Here is a 26,423-nt window from a genome sequence, read left to right on the forward strand (position 1 = left end):
TATTTCGCTTAACATAATATCCTCCAGGTCCATCCATGTTGTTGCAAATGGGATGATTTGTCTTTTTTATGGCTGAGTAATATTCCACTGGATACACACACAGCACATCTTCTCTTTTTTAATTAATTTTTTGTTCCAGTAACATTGGATTATAACATTATATAGCTTTCAGATGTACATCATAATATATTTCGAATTCTGTGTAGATTACATCATGTTCACCAACCAAAAACTAATTATAGTCTATTACCACACATGTGAGTCTAATCCCCTCTTTTGCCCTCCCCCTTCCCCTGTGGTAACCACCAATCCAATCTCTTTTGCTAGGTGTTTGTTTGTTTGTTGTTTTTATCTTCTACTTATGAGTGAGATCATATGGTATTTCAGTTTCTCCCTCTGAGTTATTTCACTTAGCATAATACCCTCAAGGTCCATCCATGTTGTCACAAATGGCCGGATTTCATCATTTCTTATGGCTGAGTAGTATTCCATTGTGTATATATACCACATCTTCTTTATCCATTCGTCCCTTGATGGGCACCTAGGTTTCTTCCAAGTCTTGGCTATTGTATATAATGCTGCAATGAACATAGGGGTGCGTGTATCTTTATGCATTTGTGTTTTCAAGTTCTTTGGATAAATACCCAGCAGTGGAATAGCTGGATCATATGGTGGATCTATTCTTAATTTTTTGAGGAATCTCCATACTGCTTTCCATAGTGGCTGCACCCCAGTTTGCACTCCCACCAGCAGTGTACGAGGGTTCCCTTCTCTCCACATCCTCTCCAATACTTGTTGTTTCCTGTCTTGTTAATTATAGCCATCTGACCAGAGTAAGGTGCTATCTCATTGTAGCTTTGATTTGCATTTCCCTGATAGCTAATGATGTTGAACGTCTTTTCATGTACCTGTTGGCCATCAGTTTATCTTCTTTGGAGAAATCTCTGTTGAGATCTTTTGCCCATTTTTCAATTGGGTTGTTGGTTTTTTTGTTGTTGAGATGTGTGAGTTCTTTGTATATTTTGGATATTAACCCCTTGTCTGATATATAGTTTGCAAATATCTTCTCCCAGTTGTTAAGTTGTCTTTTTGTTTTGTTTATGGTTTCCTTTGCTGTGTAGAAGCTTTTTAGTTTGATGTAGTCCCATTTGTTTATTTTTCTTTTGTTTTCCTTGCCCGGTCAGACATGATATTTGAAAATATGCTGCTAAGACCAATGTCAAATAGCATACTACCTATGTTTTCTTCTAGAAGTTTCATGGTTTCATGTCTTACATTCAAGTCTTTAATCCATTTTGAGTTGATTTTTGTGCATGGTGTAAGATAATCTACTTTCATTCTTTTGCATGTGGCTGTCCAGTTTTCCCAACACCATTTATTGAACAGACAGACTCTCCTTTCTCCATTGTATGCTCTTGGCTCCCTTGTTGAATATTAGCTGTCTGTAAATGTGTGGGTTTATTTCTGGGCTCTCGATTCTGTTCCATTGATCTGTGTGTCTGTTTTTGTACCAGTACCATGCTGCTTAAACACTTGATTCTTAATATCATTAATGTGATTACTTATTTTGTGATCCTATAGTAAAAAGAAAACTTCAGATGAACAGAATCGGTATTACAACAAACAATAAAACTATTAAGTAAAGTTTAAATTTTATTTATATTTCTTTTTGTCCTTAGAATTCATCTCACTAAGGATAAAATGTTGTGTTTTAAACTCCTATACAATAAGTGCTTTCTTTATGCTCATGTTATTTATTTAGTACACATGATTAGGTTTAATTTTTTCAACTTTAGGAATTTCAAAAGTTCATGTTCATTTTTTGAATAGGTACTTCATTTTCCTAAATCAAAAGTTAAAATAATATAGAAAGATATACATAGAAGTCTTCAGGGACTCTTGCTTCCTATATTCCTTCTTTTGTCCCCTTCCCCTTGTAGGCAACTTTTAAAAAGAAAATGTTTCTTGTTAATCCTTCCATTATTTCTTTCTGTGCAGACAAAGAAATGCATCCATATATATGTTCTTATTTTGCAATTCTTTCTTGAAAGTAGCATACTGATCAACACAATTTGTTGTAAACATTGATATTGATTAAGTGCCAGACCTAACAGAAGATGTTACGAGTTGTATTGATGATGTTTTCTATGGTGTGAGAATTGAATCTGCCACACTGACTTCTGAACCATTTCAGGATCTACAAGTTAGGATCAATATGAGTTAGTGAGGTAGGTTCGCTAGTAACTATGTTAACGATTGTATAGCCACTTCACCGGTGGAGGAACTCTGCTTATTGCTCTGTAGCTTTGGACAGAAAAAGAGACAGGTGAAATATAGCTGAATACCTATTAAGTTGACATTGCTGGCCCTAGCAGGTGATACAGGACTAACGTGTGTGTGTCGGGGGGGACAGGGGATGGGACACATATAATGAAGTAATAAATCTTTCAATTAAAATGACATGAGTGGGATATTTGGCAAACATTAGCAGAATAATTTAAAAGAAGCAGTTGGAGGAGAAAACTTTTTCTCTCTTTCTTGTTTGGAATTTATTAGGAAAGCTGAGCATAATTGCTGATGGTAGTGAGAGAGAGATTGCTTTTCATGATGAAAAGAGCATTTTTACTGCTTTTGCCAAAGTAATCATAGATTAAGATGAGAGATGCTTGCATATGGAGAATCTCCTCATACATGTTGTTCTCAGATTTTGCTACATTGTTTGGCAGAAAGTTTTTTGTGATGTGGATTGTTATAACTCACGTTTTTCTATAGAAGGAATTTTCTAATTGAGAAGTTTCTTTCCTAACTAATGACTTAGCGGATAAATTATTGTTACAAGGAATTATGGATTAAAAGCAAAATTACGATAACTATAAACCTTTCCAATTTAAGATAGTGGTTTCAAGTTCTCTGCAGTAGAGTATATTTTCAAGTGTACCTGACACACAAAAACATTAGTTCTAGTATACATTTGCCTTTAATAATATATTGGTCTTAATTAATATTAAATGTTCGCTGAATCATTATTTTTGCTTCCTTTCTTAGCATTTAGATAATTATTTGGGGATGTTATGCAGGATGCTTTCATATATTCGTGGTGGTTCAGAAATAAGGTAGTCTTTTGGGATCGGTTGGTCTATGAAAGTTGAAAAAATTTTCGTCACCTTAGAGCTCAGATTGAGAGTTGGTCTGTTGTCCTTCTCTTTCACCATTGGATGGCATACTAAAGTGGATGGAATACACTTGTGGGTGTATAATAAGGCACTGAAAATGGAATTGTTCACAGGGAAAATTGTGAGAGCCCCTTGTAATATCTAGTACCAATAATCTAACTACATACATGTAACATTTTGGTATCTCTTACTGGTTCTTATTGGATCATCTTTATAATGTACACTAATAATAAACTGGTAAGTTAAAAAATGTAGCTGGGACTAGCTCACATTATTCAACAAATGCTTCCATGTTTTTTGCAGATTTTTTTTTTTTAAAGATTTTATTTTTTCCTTTTTTCTCCCCAAAGCCCCCCGGTACATAGTTGTGTATTCTTCTAGTTGTGGCATGTGGGACGCTGCCTCAGCGTGGTCTGATGAGCAGTGCCATGTCCGTGCCCAGGATTCGAACTAACGAAACACTGGGCCGCCTGCAGCGGAGCGCGCGAACTTAACCACTCGGCCACGGGGCCAGCCCCTGCAGATTTTTTTTTGTTGAAAAGCTAGGTATTGCTTTGGATCCTTTGCCATAAAGTTACATAAGCTTTGGTTCATTTTTACTGTATTAAATAGGAGACCAAAAAATCTGTCAAAGTATTCTGAGTGTGGATATCAGTTGTCAGTGTCTTAACTTATAAAATTCAATTTAAAAAAATATCACTAGTTATGGGGTGTATAGTATGTTGATTATAGAAAGGAGTTCTCAAGTTATTGGTAAAATCTTGTGAGTCTATATAATAGTGAGAGAAGCTTGCTTGATAAAAAGGAGTTTAAATTTTTTTTATTGTGGTAAAAACATAAAATTTACCATCTTATCCATTTTTAAGTGGACAGTTGAATAGTGTTAAGTAAATTGACATTGTTGTGAAACAGATCTCCAGAACTTTTTCCATCTTGCAAGCCTGAGACTCTATACCCATTAAACAACAACTCCCCCTTTTCTCCTTCCCCTGGTAACCGACATTCTACTCCTGTTTCTATGAATTTGACTACTTTAGATACCTCATGTAAGTGGAATCATACAGTCTTTGTCTTTTTGTGACTTGTTGGCTTATTTAATTTAGCAAAATGTCCTGAAGGTTCATCCGTGTTGTAGCATGTGACAGGATTTCCGTCCTTGTTAAGGATGAACAACATTCCATTGTATGTCTATACCATATTTTGTTTATCTCTTCAGATGTTGATGGACATGTGGGCTGCTTCCACCTCTTGGCTGTTGTGAATAGTGCTGCTGTGAATGTGGGTGTGCAAATATCTTTTTGAGACCCAGCTTTCAGTTATTTTGGATATGTACCCAAAAGGTGGGGATTGCTGAATCATATGGCAGTTCTATTTAAAAATTTTTGGGAAACCTCCATACTGTTTTCTATAGCAGTTGCAAAATTTTACGATCCTACCAACAGTGCACAAGTGTTCAGTTTTTTTCACATCCTTGCAGACACTTGTTATTGTGTGTCTTTTTGATTTTAGCCACCCCAGAAAGTGTGAAGTGTATCTCATTATGGTTTTAATTCAACTTTTGCCCATTTTTTATTTGGGTTATTTGATTTTTTGTGTGTTGAGTTGTAGGAATTCTTTATATATTCTGGATATTTACCTCTTATCATATATATGATTTGCAAATATTTTCTCCCATTCTGTAGTTACCTTTTCACTCTGTTGTGTCTTTTGATGTGTAAAAGTTTTGAAGTAGTCCCATTTATCTGTTTTTGCTTTTGTTAGCTGTGCTTTTGGTGTCATATCCTAGAAATCATTGTCAAGTCCAATGTTATGAAGCTTTTCCCCGGTACTTTCTTCTAGGAGTTTTATAGTTTTAGGACTTACATTTAGATCTTTAATCCATTTTGAATTAATTTGTTTATATGGTGTGAGATAATGAATGGTCCAATTTAATTCTTTTGCATGTGAATATCAAGTTTTCCCAACACCATTTGTTGATGAGACTCTTTTCCCCACTGAGTGGTCTTGGCATCATTGTCAAAAATCATTTGAATGTGTATGTGAGAATTTATTTCTAGCCTCTTCATTCTATTCCTTTGGTCTGTATGTCTCTGTTTATGCCAGTTCCACACTGTTTTGATTACTGTAGCTTTATGATATGTTTTGAAATCAGGAAGTGTGATTCTTCCAACTTTGTTCCTTTTTTTCTAAATTGTTTTGATTATTTGGACCCCTTAGATTTTAGGATGAATTTTTCTGTTCCTGCAAAAAACTGCTCTTGGGATTTTGATAGGGATTGCGTTAAATCTGCAGATCGCTTTTGGTAGTATGGACATCTTAACAAATATTAAGTCTTCCGATCCATGAACATGGGGTGTCTTTCCATTTATTTGTAACCTTTTTAATTTCATTCAGCAGTGTTTTGTAATTTTCAGTGTCTTCCACCTCCTTGATTAGGTTTATTCCTAAGTATTTTATTCATTTTGGTGCTATTGTAAATGGAATTGTTTTCTTCATTTCCTTTTCGGGTTGTTCATTCTTAGTCTATAGAAGCACAACTGATTTTTGTGTATTGACTTTGTATCCTGCAGCTTTGCTGAATTTGTTTATTCTAACAGGATTTTATTGGTGAAATCTTTGGGGTTTTCTACATACAAGACTGTATATCTGTGAACAGAGATAATGTTACTTCTTCCTTTCGATTTGGATGCCTTTTGTTTCATTTTCTTGCCTAATTGTTTTGGGTACGACTTCCAATACTCAGTTGAATGGAAGCGGTGAGAACGGGCATCCTTGCCTTGTTCTTGATCTTAGAGGGAAAGCTTTCAACCTTTTACCGTTCAATATGATAATAGCTGTGGGCTTTTTATAAGTGGACTTTATTATGTTGAAGTACTTCCCTTCTATTCCTAGTTGGTTGATTGTACCGTGAAAAGGTGTTTAATCTTATAAAATACCTTTTCTGCATCAATTGAGATGATCATGAGATTTCTTGTCCTTCATTCTCTTTATGTAGTGTGTTACAATGATTTATTTTCATATGTTGAACCACCCTTGCATTCCAGGAATAAATCCCATATGGTCATGGTGTATAATACTTTTATGTGGTGTTGAATTTGGTTCATTTGGGTCAGAAGTATTTTGTGTGTGTGTGTGTGTGCGCTTTTTTTAAAGAGTTTTTTTTTAAACTTTTTATTAAGATTATGATAGTTTACAACCTTGTGAAATTTCAGTTGTACATTATTGTTAGTCATGTTGTAGGTGCACCACTTCACCCTTTGTGCCCTTCCCCCACCCCCCCCTTTCCCCTGGTAACCGCCAATCAATTCTCTTTGTCTCTATGTTTAACTTCCACCTATGAGTGGAGTCATACAGAGTTCGTCTTTCTCTGTCTGGCTTATTTCACTTAACATAATAACTTCAAGGTCCATCCATGTTGTTGTGAATGGGACGATTTTGTCTTTTTTTATGGCTGAGTAGTGAGTGATTATTGAAATGTGGGGGCCTAACGCTGCCATTTTATCACTTGTTTTCTGGTTCTTTTGCATTTCCTTTGTTTCCTGGGTCAGGAGTATTTTGTTTAGGGTTTTTGTATTGGTATTCATTAGGGATATTGGTCTGTGAGTTTTTTTGTAGTGTCTTTATCTGGTTTAAATTTATTTTTAAAAAGTAATTTACATGTTTTAATCTTGGTTTAGGAAAGATTAAGTATAGAGAAAATTACAATAATTTTAGAGTACAACATATGTGTGATTCTCCTGTCATTGTGTAGAATTACCAAATGAAGAACCAACTTCTTAGGTCTGAAGAAATGGGGCGTACCTATACTGTATTTATAAAGTCCATTGTGAAAGCATATTTAATTTCTGAACTTTGAATATGAATATAATTCAAGCCTATGAGTTGTGTACTGTGGATGTTAGTGGAAAAGTTAGTCGTTTATGTCAAGTGGATGCTAAGGCTAGTTATTTTGATAAGGTGTTATCTAATCAGAAGTGGAAGTTATAAAAATATTAAATATGTTGTGTTTTTGTGGTCATATTAAAATGAAAAAATATTGTGCTTAGTAGTAGTAACTGCAGTTCTAAATTTTAGATTAAAATTTCCCATTATCCTCTATAAAGTAGTTTATTTTACACTTTCCTTTTGTTTAACTGAATTGTATCAGTTAGAATTGTATCTCCATCTTCATGTGAATTATTAATTATTAATAAATATTCTGTTTCATTTGGATACTTTTTACTACTTCGAGTAAATAAATGAAAAATTTTGATGCAATCAATCCAAGAATATGTGAAATAAAAATTGGGATTTCCCTCAAAATCCAAGCAGGATTAACTTACTTTGCTATGAAGTCTGTCTTGGTATCTGCTATTGCTTGAAATCTGCCAGTGAACCAGAGGTGCCCAGTGTGAAGTGGGTTTGTTGGTAATAATAAACTGTGCTTATATCATGCTGTATACCATTTATGAGTGTTAACACATGAATTTAGCTAATTGTTGTAAATTTGATTTTCAGATCTAGATATTCATTTATACCAACTAATTGGGTCTCACCTCTGAAATGTTGATAGCCACTACACGATTGTAGTAATTATAGTTGTAATTATTAGTGTTTATTCATGATATCTTAATATACAGAAAGTTATGTCAGTGGGGCATGTATATGTATTTTAAAGTAACTCAGTGCAAAAAGCTGAATGCACAGTATGATATTCAGGTATGAGTGACATGAAGAGTAAGCATTGACAATACTTTTAGAAATTATTCATGATTTAGCTGTTGACCTTGGCAGACTGAGATATGATTTTTAAGGTATAAGATAAAACAAATATTTTACCTGTCTTGGGTTTTTTTTAATTTAGTTTAATTTAATTTTATTTGTCTTGGGTTAGGGCCAGGTAATGTCTAGTCAACTGCAGCTTATTAAGGCAAACTGGAGAATTAGCAGACTTAGAATTAGATAGCTGATGTATGTCTGATATATCGGGTATGATATGGTATCCATTGTCTAGCAGTAGCCAGCGCCAGTATGGTAGACAGATGAGAGGAGGATAGTATTGTGGCATTCAGAATAGGGCAACTGGAGAGACACAGGGAGACCTTTTAGGGTGTGGTTGGGGGCAGGGTTCCAGTTGCTGGGATGAGGTTAGTAGATAGACTAGAGCAAAAACAAGGCATGGTGTTGGTCCTTGGATGACTCAGGCACAGGACAACTGAGTAGAGGGTGTAGAGTAGTGGGTCTGCAGGAATAAGGTAGAAGCTTTTTCTTATCTTCTTCGTTGTCCAAAAAAGCCAAACCAAACAAAACTGGTAGTACTCATTTGTTGCAAAGTTCACCAGTGACATGCTAATTTTCTGCAGAAATCAAAACTGATGGTTGAGAACTGGGGCTGAGTGTGTAGGTTGGGCCAGGTGATCCTAATTGTGGCTAAGGACTTGAGTCACATTTGGAATGTACTGGGGAATGTGGGTAGACAAGGAAATGAGGAGGATTGCTGAGCACCTACTATCATACACTTAAAAATAGGAGAGGAACAGGTGGATGTTTCCACTGCTGTCTGGCTTTAGTTTCTGGCAGTGTATAGTGATGCCATATCTGTGTAGACTCTGCCCCAGCTTGCTCTGTCTCCTTTTCCTGAATGTAAAGGTTGTTTTTGAAGCGTTGTGGCGTTAGATGTGGTCACTTTGCTTAACTTAGTTATTTTAAAAAGTCCTTTTACTTTTGGCTTCACCCCTTCCTTCTGTATATTATTTTTTAATTTCGTAAGGGCAGATATTTGGCCTATCCTAAAGTTAGTTCGGAAATGTAGACGATGTCGTTAATTCTCTTATGTGTGCAAATTTCTTTTAGTCATAAGTTCTCCGCATTACTATTCTTGCACCAGAGCAGGTACTACCATTAGAAATTCTTTAGGACTCCATCCAGGTTTGTGAAAAAGAAAATATATTTGGAAAGGATATATGCGGTAGCTGTAATGTGAGTATGCTATCAAGAAACTTTTAGGTTAAAATTTTGTTACTGGTCTGAGTATACATGATGATTGCTTGATTTGTCTTTCTTTTCACCCTGTCCTTTACTCAGAAGACTGTAGCAGAAATTGGGGAGATAAATAGAGGGAGGAAAAATATCTTTTTGAACAAGGAGAAATCTTTTTTTTTTTTTATTAATGTTATGATAGATTACAACCTTGTGAGATTTCAGTTGTACATTTTTGTTAGTCATGTTGTGGGTACACCACTTCCCCCTCTGTGCCCTCCCCCCAAGGAGAAATCTTTTTTAAAGATTAATCATCAAAAGGGCAGTAGATTTTCTTCTTTTGAAGGTAGGAATTTATGTCTAATTTAATTTCTTGGTGAGCTTTTCATTTCTTTCCCTATGTATTCTAAGTTGCCATATGTCATTTGACATAAGGAATGATAGTAACTTTCCTGTTTTGATTAAATGTACTCATGTGGGAACTAGTCTACCTTTTAAAATTCAGTCTCCACCTAAATGACAGACTTCTGTTTGCTGTTTCCTGACAAAGTAGATAGGCCACTAAAAGGGACATACGTTTGGGTCTTGCCAGAAGTTCGTAAGAAAGTTTCTTTTGCCTGCTAATCTTGAGTAGGTGAACATAATAAAGATAACTTTTTGATAGAACTCAGAGTTTTTTTTTGTAGATGCTTAACTTTATGAGATGATGGACCTGAAATATGAATAAATCAAGTTTTAGCAGCAGAGATAGTTTCATAATTCCTCAGGTAGTTCAGATTTTAAAAGAGGACATTAAAAAATAAATTTCCAACCTCGTAATTTACTTTTTTTCATACTAACAATAAAATTGTAACTTAAAAATTTAAAAATTACCCACATTTTCACCACCCTAGTAAGTTAACTGTTATCCTTTGCTTCTTTTTTTGTTAATATTGCATCCTAATATAGGGCTTTTAATGTTTCAAACTTTACCCGTGTTGTTACACAGTCACCATAAATAGTTTGAGTATATGGATGTTTTATTAATTACATTTTTGTGCCATAAATTATTCCATGGCTGGACATTTAAGTAGTTCCTATTTTCAAGTGTTTGTATTATAACGATGATGGCATTTCAGAAAGGCATACTACATTCCTAGATGTGATCCTTATAGATAGGAGGATGTAACCCTTTTGGGAGGAGTGTTAAGGGGGTGGCATGTGATATATGTGCTGAATTTGTTGGCTTTTAGCAGTTGAATATTTCTGCATTTTTAGGGAAAGAATTAACACACCAGTTATTTGAAGTGCACCCCCAGTGTCCAATAACACGTGGATTCTGAGGAACCTTGCTAGTGGTGGCTCTGTTTTGCAGCTTGAAATTTTCTAGCTTGAAACCACTTCAGATTGAATTAAAGGAACTTTGAAACAATTGTTCTTTTATTAAAAAAATCAAAATTACTCTAAGATTTTTTAAAACAATATCTTAAAGTTTTTTTTCACTTTTTCTGGGGGGCTAGTTTTAATTAATTTAGCAAGTCGTTATTTGGAGTTAAAGATGCAAGCATAATTATATCTAATTTTTATATATTTGCATTTATATACTATAGTTATAGATGTCCAACAGGTTTTCAGAAGTAGAAGAAGAAAGCTTTTTGTTATTGAATTAATTTAACTTGGAATCTAAACTTTGAGTAAGAGGCTGTAAACATGTATTCGTTACAGGCAACTTGAAAAGTTAGGGTGATCAAGTTTCAGCTGTTAGATTTCTGTTTACATCAAAAGTAGTGCCACTAAGAGCATCACTTGAATTTAACGTACAGAATTAAAAATATGTAATCACCTATTACATTTTAATCCAATAATTATATATGAATGTACTTAACAAACCTTTAACAGCAGTATACTATACACTTGAGCCCGAGGAAGTGGTTTTACTTTAATGTATATTATTCAACCATCTACGTATGTGTTCGCTTCGTTTTCAGTAAGGAGAATCAGAAGCTAGTTGTTATTGGATACATTTTTTCCCCAAAAGGAAAATAGTGATTGAGAGTAAAGGAAATTTTATTTGTATGCTTTATCCTCCAAAGCTTTTGGAATGTTAACTCTTCTATAGTAGTTATAGAAAATTGGTGCCTGTGATAAAAATCTCGGAGTTTTTCCTTGACGCTAGGTGAGAGCTCCACCTTGTGATCTTTGAGCATATTTTTTAAAAAATTAATACCCTACAGTAGGCCAGAAATGGTATGGTGAATTTTATTATTAAACTCATACTTTTATTTGAGCATTAGATATTCTTACAGTTTTAGGTTTCCAAACTTAGGTCAAATGGTATCAAATACATTTAAAGACCTTGTTTGTGAAATTTTTAATGTAAGTCTTTGGGGGAAGCAAAAGGTATTTATATACAGCTGTAGACATTTAAAATAAAGAGGGAAAAATTGTCATCTCTTTCTGCAGATAAAGTTTACATTCCTTTAAAAAAAAAAACAATGCTAACTTATCCTTCGTTCTCCCCCTTTAAATTACAAAGCAGCTTTAATATATAGAAATTTTTCTGAGGTATCAAGAACTTTTCTGGTGGTAAATTGATTATTTAGAAAATGATTAAAATAGTAAAACTCAGATACATGGAATTTAGTATTCTTATGTTGAAAATATTAGATGACAATAGAGGTAAGTGCCTTCATGTAGGAATAAATATGTTTTCACATTTATTGTTACAGGTAGTTCCATAAGGGCAAGGATCATTTTTTTCCTGTTGCCCACTGTATGCCCAGTGCCCAGCACTGCATTTGGCACATGGTAGATACTATTAATTGGTTGGATGGATTATTAATATTTAGAAACTTTTAAAACAAGTTTTTTGCTGGTATAGGGAGTTTGCCAGTTTAATAATTTTTTCTAAGTCTATCAGACCCTGGCTGATTTCTTTTTAATATATAGGCACTGTATTGGGGAGACTCACATCTTTATAAATTGTTTTCCTTTTCTGTTTGCTTCGGTTTCTACTTACCAAATATCTGTTAGTGTAGCCCTATAGTGAGCAAAATAATTTGACCTGACAAGACTTCTTTTACACTAGAAATTAATTCTGTGCTATTTAGAGGAATGTAGTATACCACACAATACTTATTTCATATAGTGCTCTCTGCTTTTCAGAGCTGATACATTCATTATGTGCCTTAGCAGAATATATTTATAAACTGTCTTTAAAATCTGTTTAAAAACTGTATATTTGAGGAATGCAGCAAGTTTGGTTTTATAAAATGCTCAGAGTGAGCTGGTTGGGGAGGGGGCAGGTAGGCAGACAGACAAAACAAGCACTTTATTTCCATCTGGCCATCTAGATGACCTCATGTTCTGGTTAGAACTTACTAGCTCTGTACCTCTTTTGCTCCCTTTAAAAGATAAAATTATTTTCCTTTTTAAAAAAGTTTTCTTTTTAAAATAATTTGGGACTTTTTAGGAGGCTGCCATGTGTCCAACATGTGATGGCAAGCCTGAGGACTCTGGTGTGTATTACTTAGATAATTCCTTAGGTTACAATAAGAATAAAACCAGATTAACAATTAGTGGTCTCAGAGGGAAACGATCCTGGGACCATGATTTAGAGCAAGGAGGAGACCATACTAACAGTCATCTATAAATAAAGATTTTACTATATATATGAGTACTTTTCAGAAAAAAAAGATAAACGCAAAGTGTTGGTATAGACAACCCTTGATTATTCATGGCTTATTTTATGGATTCTTCATTCTTCTTGTTTCTCCTATTACCTCATTATTTTGCTATTTATAGTAGCTTAATTACAGTGAGCTAGGAAATGCAGTGTTTTGAACTTCTGTATTTTAATTAAATATGTGTAGCTATTTATGTTTTTTAGAGATTTAAAATTAATAATGGAAAAATTGAATTATCAGTTTCTTTTATAACGTCTATTCTATTGCAAGAGATCATTAGAAGTTTATCAGTATGTGATATTTGAACATGATTGGATATGGTCAGTCTTACCTACTTTTTCTTTAGGTGGCCGACAGGTACTAGATTCACTTGGAAATAAAAGAAAAACATAAGAAAATTATAAAAGGAAGTTACGCATAAGATTAAGAGCTTGAGGGGGCCAGCCTGGTGGCGCAGCGGTTAAGTGCGCACATTCCGCTTTGGCAGCCTGGGTTCGCCAGTTCGGATCCTGGGTGCGGACATGGTACCGCTTGGCACGCCATGCTGTGGTAGGCATCCCACATATAAAGTAGAGGAAGATGGGCACGGATGTTAGCTCAGGGCCAGTCTTCCTCAGCGAAAAGAGGAGGATTGGCAGCAGTTAGCTCAGGGCTAATCTTCCTCAAAAAAAAAAAAAAAAAAAAAAGATTAAGAGCTTGAGAGCCAGCCTGTTTTCTCTTTTGTGTTACAGACTTGTCATTTGATTGTATGTCATTCGCTCATTTAGGAACTGCATCTTTGACGTACAAAAGTGGAAATAATAACCTTCCTATGGCTGAACTTACACTTACTTTGGTCACAAGTGGCATTAATCTGTTGTACATCTGACGTTATTGATACTTAAATTGATTATAAGTTCTTTGAGGGAATAGATCAGAGCTAACATTTTTTTCCCCTCCCTCTTCAACACAGTGTGGTATTATCATGAAGTGATTGATTATTTATTAATAAGCCAGCCTTTGGACTGTTTCTTCTATGGTAGAAGAGCCTGCTTTTAAAGTGTTTTAAAATTACATCTTAGATTTTTTATTAGCTCCTTTTATCTGTACTATACATCAGCAGCAAAAACCTGTAGAATTTTGAGGCATCTTGTATTATGGTTTAAACTTGTCTGTCATAAGGATTTCAGGAGTAGTAAAAGAGTCACATTTGGTTCCTAATTAGGGCATACATCTTTTTAAGCCAGGCTAGAGAATCATAACAAATTTTTTAAATAATTGTCTGTAATACAAGCTTCTTTCTTTGTATCTGTTGTTACTATTGTGGGGCTACAACAGTTGTAACAAATCCATATCTAGAAAAAGCAGTCAAATGCAAGGGAAAGAAATCCTTATTTACTAAAACATATTAGCAGGCACTGGGGAATTTTGTTTTTGAGTATAGATACCCTTCCCAATATTTTTGATGTGTTTATAATAAATATGGCATCCCCCCCTTTTAAAGGAATTGTCTGTCTTAGAAGAAAGAAGTAAACCATCGTTTGGCCCACGTAAATATATGAATATATTTCTGACATTGGGGCGTTCCAGAAGATGATAAAGAAATGATAGCAGCTCCAGAAATACCAACTGATTTTAATCTACTACAGTAAGTATATTATGATAATTTTTAAGTGCTTGTTTTTTCCACAAAATAGGAAATGTGTTAAGTTAAAAATTACTTCTGCTTGAGAAGATCTAATATATGAGGTAGTATGTATACTTTGAAACAGTTTATATCAAACGTTCATTGGGCTCTGTAAAAGTAATTATTCCATGCTTTTTTTGTACTATGCTTTAAGTTTATTTTTTAATTTAGATACTACACAGTTATTATTTTGGCTGTGCAGTTCTTTGAGTCCATACTCGGTTATACAATAGCAACTATTTTGAGGAAATGTCATGAAATTCTTAAAAAGTTGTGTTCTCATTAGTAAGGAATATATACCATGCAGTAGTATTTAGGATGTAATGTCAGATTTCTGTTATAAAATCAAATGATGATAGGCTAAAACAAATCTAGGAGGGTACGACAATGCTCTCCATATTTTTGGCAGAAACAAATTACTTACTGGTCCATAAAGTGACTTCAACATAGGTATTTTCTTTATCCCCGTCTTAAAAAGCTACCTATACTTCTTGTTCAACTTTTATTCTACTTCCTCTTTGGTGTTTGATGTAGGAAAGAATTTGAGCTACTATATGTAATAGTGAGGGGTTTTCATCCAAAGCTCCAGTTTCACTAGGTGCCTCAGTGAAAAGTGAACCTTTAAACTGCCCATGGACCCCTTTAACCTTACGTACATATCTACCACATTATATTTGCTGTTGGGGTCTTTATAAGACTTGATTTGAAAACAGAGTCTGGTTGCTAAAAATTTTGAAAATAACAGAGAGAGACCATTGTACATAATGGAAGCCAATGTCTGCTTTTGATGGTATACAGATTTTCATTTTAAAAATAATTTTATTATTTTTAGTGGGGCTTAAGGGTCTACTGGGATATTGCCAGTATTTCAAAGTGTGATTTCAAAGTATTCAAAATGTGACTTAAATCCTGGGGTATATTGGCTCTATTTTAAGATTCTTGAGGAAGATTTCTTATTTTTCTTTTTGTTTGAAGGAGGATATGGGATAGTCAGAAAATTAATTTTTGGTTTGACTACTATAAAATTATGAAATTTCTAAAATAAGATTAGAGATAATTTAAAAAGCTTATATTATAAGCTAGATTGTTGACTGTTAGAATATCTCAAGTAATTAGGTCCTGAAAAAGAATAGTGGATAAGAAGGAATTGATGTTGTGGAAGTAGAATAGACAGCATTTGACTGGGTCTGTGAGGTGTGGGGGGCAGGGTGAAGACAAAGGAGTGGAAGATTCAGTCATGTGATAGATACTCATGAAATTTCAAGCCACTAAAAGGTTAACCCAATATACTCCACAAACATATTAGAATATGTTATTTCACCTAGGATAGGTTTTTGTTGTTGTTCTTTTGATCTTAAAAGCAGAGGGAAAGCATTGTAGAAAGAGTCATGAACATATTTCTTTTCTAGTTGGGGATTATTTTAGTTTCTTATGCTGGTTACTCACTTCAGCTTTCGTCAGAAGGTTTTCCAGTTAGTAATCAAACCTCTAGTGGCTCATTCTTTTCGTTGGGATAGCCTGGAGAGGAGGATTGAGAGTGTCATTGAGCCTTTGATTACTCTGTGGCCATTGGAATATTGCGAAGACTCGTGATTGTTTGCAGACTTAGAGCAGTTACTGAGCTCTCTAAGAGAGCTGGTGTCCCACAAATGTCTTGGGAAGAAAGAAGTATTACTTATACACCAAGATATTTTAAAACATTTTCAGGTTTTTTTTTTTTGCGAGGTCATATAGGCATGTGGGAAGAATATTGATGACAACAATTTTCTTAAGATGTAACAGGCGTGAGTTTCAGGGTTAATATTATAGTAGTCATTCAGTTTTTGGTGCATTAAATCTGGGAAATGGTATTTATTACAGGCCCTTTCCTTGCAACATTATAGAACATAGTTAGGATTGCCACTATCTTCAACACATTGTTTAAATTACTTTGTAGGTAAGTGCTATAAATAGTAATTTTTTTTCCTGCTGGCATCTTAACCATTACTTTAGATTTATAAAGTATTCCTACCTCACAGCCTCTCGACAACTGGTTATTGTAGCAATAAAAATGGAAATAGAAGAAATCTAGTTAGAGAAGACTAGCTTTAGAAAGATAGCCTTTTACTTTGATTCCATTTATTTTAAGCAAAACTGGCACTAGGTTTACTCATTTAGAGTGGTAAAACCTTTATCTTTTATGGGTGTGGCTCAATTCTTAAATTCATTGTGACCAAATGCCAAGTATGCCTTGCCTTAAAAATTTAAATGAGGGTGCCTTACTACTATTTAGATAGATGGACCCATGTTTACATACATAGGAAGCATCACACATGTGTATTTAAATTAGTCTACTGCCTTCTGTGTGAAAAAATCCAAATTGTACAAAGTACTCCTCCTACTCCAAAAAAGGGACAATTTCTTAGAACTATAGATTTACGTCTTGGAGACTGAAGAAACTTTAGAGATTTCGTTCTTTCCTGCATATACATTGTTTATAGAAGAGAAGATGGAGACATTGTCACTGGTCCAGGATCACAGTTTCTTAGTACGGGAACTAGTGTTCCTGACTATAGCTCACCACCTCTTTACTTCATAAAGAACTTGAATCAATTAGCACATTTTCCCTATTCTATTACAAATGATTTAGTTTGTCAAAATGTTTTATATGTATTCTTCGGAAATACGTGTTTTATGTATTTACACCTAGATTTGTAAGTATTGTTTGAGTGAGGTGGGAGCGGTCAGAGGAACCTTAATATTGCTAAAATTCCCTAATAAATCTCATCCAGTGCCTTACAGTTTTCCCTGAGCTCCATGGTCTTTAAATCAGAAAATGACACCAGCCATTAGAACAGAAAACCACAGTTCCTAGGGTTAAAATTTCGAGAGCCACTCATTTCATTTCTTATGCTTTGGTTAAAAATTAACAAAATAACAAAAATGTTTAGACATTTGTGTTTTAGGTTATTATTTTTGTAGTTGGTTATGTAATTTTATATGTTTGGTAATGTGCTATGGTATGATGTTTTGGGAAAACATCTTAATTACGTTTAATGCTAATATGGAGTGTTATGATGAGTTAACCAAGCTTTTCTTTTAGAAAATATGGCAAAAATTAGAAACTCCATCTACATTTCTAAGGAAGGTAAATAATTGCTTATCTTTCTGTCACAGGGAGTCAGAAACACATTTTTCTTCTGACACAGATTTTGAAGACATTGAAGGAAAAAACCAAAAGCAAGGCAAAGGCAAAGTATGTACAGAATATGGGGCTTTATTTTGGTTCTTAAGGTCATTCATATGCATAAATGTATATATATGATTATATACATAGAATATATATAGTTGTTTTAATTATGTCTCAGATGTTGTTGTCTTTAAAAAATGCCCTTTTTTCCTGATTGGAACGGTAAGCCTTGTGAACACATGTGGTTTCTTTGGCTTTTAGATCAAATTATCTTTTGACTATTTCCACTACTGTAAAGTTGAAATTAATAATACACCACTGTTTGTAGTAGTTTATTTTGTAAAGCAGAGTATGCTAAGCAAAATGTGATAGGCTGTTGGCTTTATTTTTATTTACGCATGAGTAGTTAAATATAAAGCAAAGCAGTAAATGAATGTCTTATTCTAAAGTGTAACTCTACAACCAGCAAACCCTATAACCCTAAAAATGTAACCTACAACCAGTTTAAGTCTAATGAGTTACGATTGACGTTCATTTTGCTCTTTACAAGTAATGTCAAGGATTAAAAACTAAGAAAGTCAAGTTCTTTGTCAACAGAATGAAAGTGTAGAGTAGGTAGCCTGGGGGCTGTGGATAACTTGGTGAATGGTTAAATCATTTTGCTATTTTGAAGGTGCGTTTGACTCCATGCATCTGTGTAAATACATTGTGCAAAAGATGATCTGTTTTCGTTCAGCATTTTCTTTCTCAAAATGAATTTTGATTTATATTTTTCATGACACATTTACTTTTAAAAAGTGTAAATAATACAAAATGTACAATGAACAAAGTAAAATTTTCCTATAAACCTATAACCCAGAGGTAATTTGTTCTTTAAACATTTTGATGAACTTACTTTTATATATAAACCTGTGTATAGACATGCACATAAAATTTTACTTAAATGGAATCATAGTATGCAAACTGTTTGATTTGCTTTTAAAACTCAATGGTATGTTGTCAGCAGTTTTCCTATCAGTGAACTTTTCCTGCTGTAATATTTAATGGTGTCTTAGCATCCCATTTTATGTATAGAGCATGATTTATTTAACTAGTCCCTAGAATATTTTTTTAGAGTGCACATAATCCATGTGTTTCATAATTTCATATGCTTTCTTAGTCCCTTAAAAAGCAGAAGTTTTGAGAGAGAGAGTGTAAAAGTGTGAATGAATAAAAATGTTAACTCCTGACTATCCATAGATGCCCATAATTCTAGTGGATAGTACAGTCATGCACCGCATAATGATGTTTGTATTAACAACCGACCGCATATACAATGGTGGTCCCATAAGATTAGTACCATAGAGCCTAGGTGTGTAGTAGGCTATACCATCTAGGTTTGTATGCGTCCTCTCTGGTGTTTGCACAATGGCGAAATCACCTAATGGTGCATTTCTCAGAATGTGTCCTGTCATTAAGTGATGCGTGACTGTATATGTATGTTCATTAGAAAACCATTTTTTTCTTGTTCTGCAACCATCTTGCAGAAATGAAACTCTCCTTTTGACTTTGATTTAATATACAGGTTGGGGTAAGTCTCACAGTGGTATCTGAATGGAGGACTCCCCAGCATTTTTGTGCCGTAGTTTGATTAGCTTTTTACAGCCAAGTTTGTGAGTGAGGTGTTAGGGGTCAGATCAAGGATTTATTATAATAATAAGAGCAACTGTGTTTTAACACTATAGTATGTATGTTCCGTCACTGTAATAATAATTTTATATGTTACCTAATTTAATATTTGAACAACCCTGTGGATTAGAAAACTGCCTTATTTTATAGATGGGAAACTGAGATCCAGAGAAGCTCAGTGATTAAAGGATTTGAGCCCACGTCTGTTGAAAAATGGTGCTCTTAATCCACTATAGTATGCTACCTTATATAGTCTTTCTTTAGAGATTTTTTTCCCTCTACAAGATTGTACCCAGGTTAGCATGTTTACTTTTGTACTTCCCTGTATTATCACTCCTTGCACATTGTTTTTTCTAGCATAGTGTACCCATTGAGCCATTTTAATTGTACTAATTAGGTTTTCATACTGGCAGGGAATATTGAGGCAAATGATAGATAAATTGCAAATATATAGCTCCATGTTAATTAGCATTAACATTTTATACTTTTCTAGTGTATTCTTTGTGGTTGATCCTTTCTTTCACCCTTATCTCCGAAATTCCTTTTACTGGGGACAAAAGCCTTTCATTCTACAATTAGGAATTAATGACTTAGGTTCACAAAGACTGAATCTCATTAACAAAATAATGTAAATTAACAAATAATATATTTGAAGTAGTTAAGAGTAGGGTGGTTTTGGACTCTTGAAGAAGAACGAAGGACCCTCTATGGAACAAAGTATAGAAACAGACAGCCTGTCAGTGAAAATAAATTTGCAGACCTGGCTGTAGATCAGGGGTCTGCAACCTATGGCCTGTTTTTATATTGCCCAAGAGCTAAGAATGGTTTTTGCGTTTTTAAAGGGTTGTAAAAATAAACAAAGAATATGTGGCAGAGACGGTATGTGGTCTGCAAAGCCTAAAATATTTACAATCTGGCACTTGACAGAAAGTTTGCCAACCCTTGCTCAAGATCATAGAAATGTGTAGGTCTAAAAGAGACCTTAGAAATCATCTGTTCTAATCTGTAAAGATTTTAATACATCTCTGGCATTTTAGAAATGAGGACTCTGAGTTAGGGAATGACTTATTTTTCTATGACAAAGTATGTAAACTGTGGGAAGTATTTTATAACTGAGGCATGTAGGCAACCTTTTCACTGATTTATGAAGCCCCCACCCCAATATTGACAACTTCCTTCTAAAGAGACTTCATTTCCATAGTGTTCATTAGTTCAATTTTCGTGATAAGTGAGTGTTGGAGGGAGGGCCCAGAAGAAGAATGAGGTTGATACGCCTATTCATACTGTTTAGAATTCCTTTGTCAGTGTCCTGCAGTGATTTATAAGACTAACAGTTGACATCAAGTTAAAATGTTGAACTAAGTATGAGTTACTTATTCGATAGTTTTGTTGTTTTTGCTGCCCACTCTAATCTGCACCCTAAAGCAGTAACTCTATGAAGTAGGCACAGTTTTATCCTCACTTTACAAATTAGGAAATCTCTCTGAAGCAGTGTGGTTAAGTAACTTACCCAGGATCACTCAGCTAACAGGAGTAGAAATTTGGACCCATGCAGTCTGTCAGTCTGCAGAGGCTGTGCTCTTAACTGCAGTGTCATGTGAGGTGTATGGTAGTCTAAATGAAAAAATTGATACCACAAAGAGGCTGTCACAACCATATCATTTTATTATGACATATGTGTATGGCACTCCCCTGTAGGTCAGGTTTAAGCATGTTATAATTATGTACCCTGTCAGCTGCCTCTGCTCTAGCTTTATTTTGAACTCTCAAGGGTAATGATAGAACTTACTCAACTTATATTTTTGTGCAGACTTGTAAAAAAGGCAAAAAGGGCCCAGGAGAAAAGGGCAAAGGTGGAAATGGAGGAGCAAAACCTCCTGCTGGTCCAAACCGAATGAATGGGCATCACCAACAGAATGGAGTGGAAAACATGATGTTGTTTGAAGTTGTTAAAATGGGCAAGAGTGCTATGCAGGTAATGTTTGTTGTGTTCTTCCCAGTTTATTTGTACATTTTAAACTTGAGTGAGTTGTATAAGATATGTCCCTGATTTTTTAAATTGCGTTTAAAAAGATTGCTAATACTGCTTATTAGAAAAAAGCAACAAACTAGTCAGAAATCTAGGGATTTTTCTTTTCAGACATAAGACTTTTAAGCTGTGTCTTGAGTCATTTTATGCTGCATTATTTTCTTTTAATGGCATAGAATAAAAAATTATTTGGTCAAAAAATATGCTGACGTAAACCCTATGAAGTTTCAATTTCCCCTGAATTTCTATAGCTGCCATTAAAACATGAAGTCCTTTGCCTGTATAGAATGCTTGGTTGAGTGACCTAATATAATCACTGTCCACTTTAGTGAATTGAATTATTTTGATCACTATTGTCTATTATAACTTTTATTACTTGTGCTGTTTCTTAGCAAAAGACTAAAAAGTTGGAGTTAATCCATGCCAAATCATCCTAATTTTGTTTCTTCTGCATAATTTTATGACAATGGAAGCGTTTAGTCATTACAGTGGAGGTTAAACCCATATGGTTGTTAAAAATTAAATAAACACTGTACTCAATATACATGCTTAATAAAGTTATTTAATTTATAAAACTTATAATAAGGGAATAATTTCTTTCCTTTATAGAATTAACTTTAATCAAAGGGTGCACATGGATGGTTTAGGGAGAACTAGTCATTTAAGCTTTTTGTTATTAATAACTGAAATGCAAATCTTGTTTATAAATCATCTAAATAGGTGTAGTTTTATCAGTAAATTTTAAAATATATATTTGAACTAATAAGGAACATTTTAACATGTAAAATGAATTGTTAGTTTTTTGAGCTATCAATAATTGTACAGAGCAATGTATTTTCTTAAATTCGAATTTACCTTCATTTATCCATATAGGATTTGCTTTCATATAGTTTAGCTTAGGGTGGGGATTTTATTTCCTGTATGATGTTTTACTTTTTTTTTTTTTAAGATTTTATTTTTCCTTTTTCTCCTCAAAGCCCCCAGGTACATAGTTGTGTATTTTTAGTTGTGGGTCCTTCTAGTTGTGGCATGTGGGATGCTGCCTCAGCATGGCCTGACGAGCGGTGCCATGTCTGCCCCCAGTATTTGAATTGGCAAAACCCTGGGCCCCCGAAGCAGAGCGCCTGAACTTAACCACTCAGCCATGGGGCCAGCCTCTAATGTTTTAAATGATTATTATTTCTTTTGCTGAGGAAGATTTGCCCTGAGCTAACATCTATTGCCAATCTTCCTCTTTTTTTGTATGTGAGCCACCTTGACAGCATGGTCACTGACAGATGAGTGGCGTGGGCCCATGCCCAGAAACCCAAACCGAAGGTGGAACATACTCAACTTAACCACTAGGCCACCACAGCTGGCCGTAAATGATTATTTTTATACACATTTGATATTAAGACAATAATGTCTTATTATATTACTGTGCTGTGGTTTATTTAGTCATTCCCTAATTTGAAAAATTATCTCCCTCTCTAGTTCCCATTTTGGGTTTAATTTTGTCAAAAAGATAAATTATCTCAGTTACATGATGTATCATTTCATTACTTTCCCTTTTATTTTTATATTATACTTTTTCTCTGTAATTTGTTCTAAGTAAAGTGCATTAATCTTTTTTATGATATCTCTCATTTTTGTTAACATCAGAAATCTCAACTTACATCCACAACTAATTAGGCTGTTCTATTTTTGTCTGGTCTGTAGGGTTTTTGTTTAACTTTTTGGCTCATCAAAATGTTTAGTAAAATTGTGAAAGTTTAGCTTTATATTTAATTCTTTTTGTAATGGTATCTCAGTTTTTAAAGAATGAACATTTTCCTTATTTTTGGGTTGTTTATGGTTTGTCATATGTTAAGATTGTACCTCTGTACCATCTGTTTTTCTCTTTCTAAATGTGCTTTCCCCCTGAAAGGTGGAATGTCCACAGTATCTCTCCATTGATTTCCTTGAATCGTCTCCCCACCTCCAGTTTGTTTTGTGTACTTCCACTGGTGTTATCTTTCTAATACCATATTTGATCAAGGAAGTCCCCTGTTTACAAACTTCCAAGAGTTCTTATCTAAAAGTTCCAGCCCACATTTCCTTATGGCATACTTGCTCTTCTCTAGCCACAGTATGTACTCTAGCACAAGGCCTTTCTTGTTTTTTTCTTTGCCTGAAATAGTCTTCTTTTCTTCCCTTCCATATCACAGAAGATTGACTAAATCAAATGTCACTCTTCTTTTGAGAAGCATTCTTGGGCTCTGTCTCCTTCTCCCTTTGAATGTATTTCTTACTCCTCTCTTTCCATTATGGCACTTAGTATATTGTATTATAGTTATGCGTATGTCTGAATTTGCTTCTAGATTGTTAATTCCTTGATCAGGGGCCATGTATTATTCATTTTTTGTATCCCCAGGATATATCTATTTCAGTAATTATAAGTGAGAATGAATAAGTACAAGACTCGCTGTTGGTTTTAAAATACTTCTTAGATTTTAAGAAAGGAGAAACCATGCATATGCCCCTGGTTCTATTAGATAATAGATGTTGAATTTTATTGAATAAGTTCTTAAGCATACCATTTGATGATTAAAAATTTAAAATATATTTCAGTGTGATAGCTTGTATTATTTTTATTACAGCAGACTTGTATTCCTAGTATAAACTCTACTTGATCTTCATGAATAATTTTTTAATGTGATGTGGTGATCTAAGATTTCATTAAATATTTTTGTATTTTTATTGATCCAAATCAATATTGTTTTTTGTCCCAATATATATTGCTGCATATAACAAACCACTGTAAACTTAGTGATGCAAAAGAACAACCAGGGGCTAGCCCCATGGCCTAGTGGTTAAGTTCAGCCTGCTCTGCTTTGCCAGCCTGGGTTCGGTGCCCAGACACAGACCTACACCACTCATCAGTGGCCAAGCTGTGGTGGTGACCCACATATAAAATAGAGGAAAATTGGCACAGATGTTAGCTGAGGGCGAATCTTCCTCAAGCAAAAATAGGAAGATTGGCATCAGATGTTTGCTCAGGGCCAATCTTCCTCAGCAAAAAAAAAAAAAAAAAAAAAGGGAGAGAGAGAGAAAAGAAAGAAAAAGAAAAAAGAACAACTATTTTATTATGCTTAGTGATTCTGTGGGTCTGGAATTCAGACAGAACTAAATAGGGCTGACTTGTCTGTGTTCCCATCCATGATGGCTGGGGCCTTAGCTGAGACAACTTGGATCCCTGGAGATGACATAACAGTTAGGGATTGTAATCATCTGGAGGCTTCTTTATTCATGTTTGGTGCCTAGTCTGTAGTGACTTGAAGGCTGGTCTCAGCTGGAACTGTTACCTGGAGTACCTACAAATGGTCCTTCCATGTGGCTTGGGCTTCTTACAGTATGGCTTCTAGGTTTGGAGAGAGTGTCCGCAGCTAGGAGTGTCTAGTTCTCTAGTGCTTCAAGAACCCAATGCAGAAGTTGAATGGCCTTCATGACCTAATCGTGAAAACTTGATTTCTGTTGCACTCTGCTCCAGAGAAGGGGACATAAACCCCACTTCTCATTGGGGAATGATGTCAAACAATGTGCAGCCATGTTTTAAAACTTGCACAGTCCATAATACATTCTCTTGATATTTATTGCTTGTGTCGTATTTGGGAAGAATCTTAAAGATGTTTCTTTCTTACATTGAGTTGGTTAGCATACACAAGCTGTTGTAAAATATAGAAAAGGACTGAAATCTAGAAATAAAGTTTTAGAATATCTCCAGTCTCTCTGAGCCAGGTAATTCTTAGATAATATTTCCTTTTTCTTTTCTTTATTGTGTAATCATATTTTTTGTACATCAAATGCACGTATTTTATTCATTCAGTTGTACCCAGGTTCTCTATTTATTGGTATATAACTTAAAACATTTTTCCCTCCTGACTTTTCATTTTTTATATTAGCTGTTGTTTATACAAATTATTTTTAATTTGGTATATTTAGAAATTGTTTTTATCTGTTCTGTGGTTTCTTCTTCTGTCTCCAAAGGAATAAAGTACTGCTTTTATTATAGTTCTATTCTGTTTTTTAAAAAATTAGTATATTGAGATATACTTCACATACTGTAAAATTCACCCTTTTAAAGTGTAAATTCATTGGCTTTTAGTATATTCACTGAATTGTGCAGCCATCACCAAAATCTAATTTTAGAGTATTTTTCGGTACCCTGGAAAGAAACTTCTTGCCCATTAGCAGTCACTTTCTCCTCACCTGCGCCAAGTTGAGGCAACCATTAATCTACTTTCTATAAATTATACCTATTCTAGACATTTCGTATAAATGGGATCATACAATATGTGGTCCTTTTTGAGTAGTTTCTTTCACTTAACATAATGTTTTCAAGTTTCATCCATGTTGTGGCATGTATCATGACTCCATTCTTTTTTATTGCCAAATACTCCATTGTATGGGTATACCATATTTTGTTTATCCTTTCATCCCTTGGTTTGTTTCTACTTTTTGCTATTGTGAATAATGCTGTTATGAGTATTCTTGTACAAGTTTTTGTTTGGATGTATGTTTCTTTTCTCTTGGGTAAGTAGGAGTTGAGTTGCAGGGTTATATGTTACTCTGTTTAATCTTTTGAGGAGCTGTCAAATTGCTTTTCCCAAAGCGGCAGCACCATTTTATGTTCTCACTAGCAGTGTTTTAGCATTCCAGTTCTTCAAATCTTTGCTAACATTTGTTTTTGTCTCTATTTTTTATTATAACCTTCCTAGTGGGTGTGAAGTATGGTGTCTTACTGTGGTTTTGATTTCCACTTCCTTGCTGGCCAATTACACTGAGCATATTTTCATGTGCTAATGGATATTTGTGTATCTTTTATATAGAATTATCTATTCACATCCCTTTGGCTATACTTTTGTGTTATTTGGCTTTTTTAAGATAATTGAATTATAACAGTTCTTTCTATATTCTGGGCAAAAATCTCTTATCAGATACATGATTTACAAGTATCTTCTCCCATTTTGTGGGTTGTCTTTTCACTTCCTTGATGGAGTCCTTTGAAGCACAAACAGTGTTTTTTTTTTGGTTTTCTTTAAAGATTTTATTTTTCCTTTTTGTCCCCAAAGCCCCC

The 26,423-nt window shown here is 34.4% G+C and overlaps 1 protein-coding gene across 14 annotated transcripts in view; it reads left to right on the forward strand.

The window, feature by feature from the left end:
• Positions 1 to 26,423, forward strand: part of STAG2 (STAG2 cohesin complex component) — a 134,954-nt gene that overhangs the window by 45,068 nt on the left and 63,463 nt on the right. For all 14 annotated transcript variants that reach the window (XM_070257533.1, XM_070257534.1, XM_023633545.2 and 11 more), the window contains 3 exons: positions 14,280 to 14,423; positions 17,619 to 17,697; positions 21,110 to 21,274. In XM_070257533.1, the coding sequence (XP_070113634.1) occupies positions 14,380 to 14,423; positions 17,619 to 17,697; positions 21,110 to 21,274 (288 nt within the window). In that variant the 5' untranslated portion in view covers positions 14,280 to 14,379. The remainder of the gene's footprint in view (positions 1 to 14,279; positions 14,424 to 17,618; positions 17,698 to 21,109; positions 21,275 to 26,423) is intronic.

This window comes from Equus caballus, chromosome X (genome assembly GCF_041296265.1).
Source record: "Equus caballus isolate H_3958 breed thoroughbred chromosome X, TB-T2T, whole genome shotgun sequence".
Taxonomy (NCBI): Eukaryota; Metazoa; Chordata; class Mammalia; order Perissodactyla; family Equidae; genus Equus; species Equus caballus.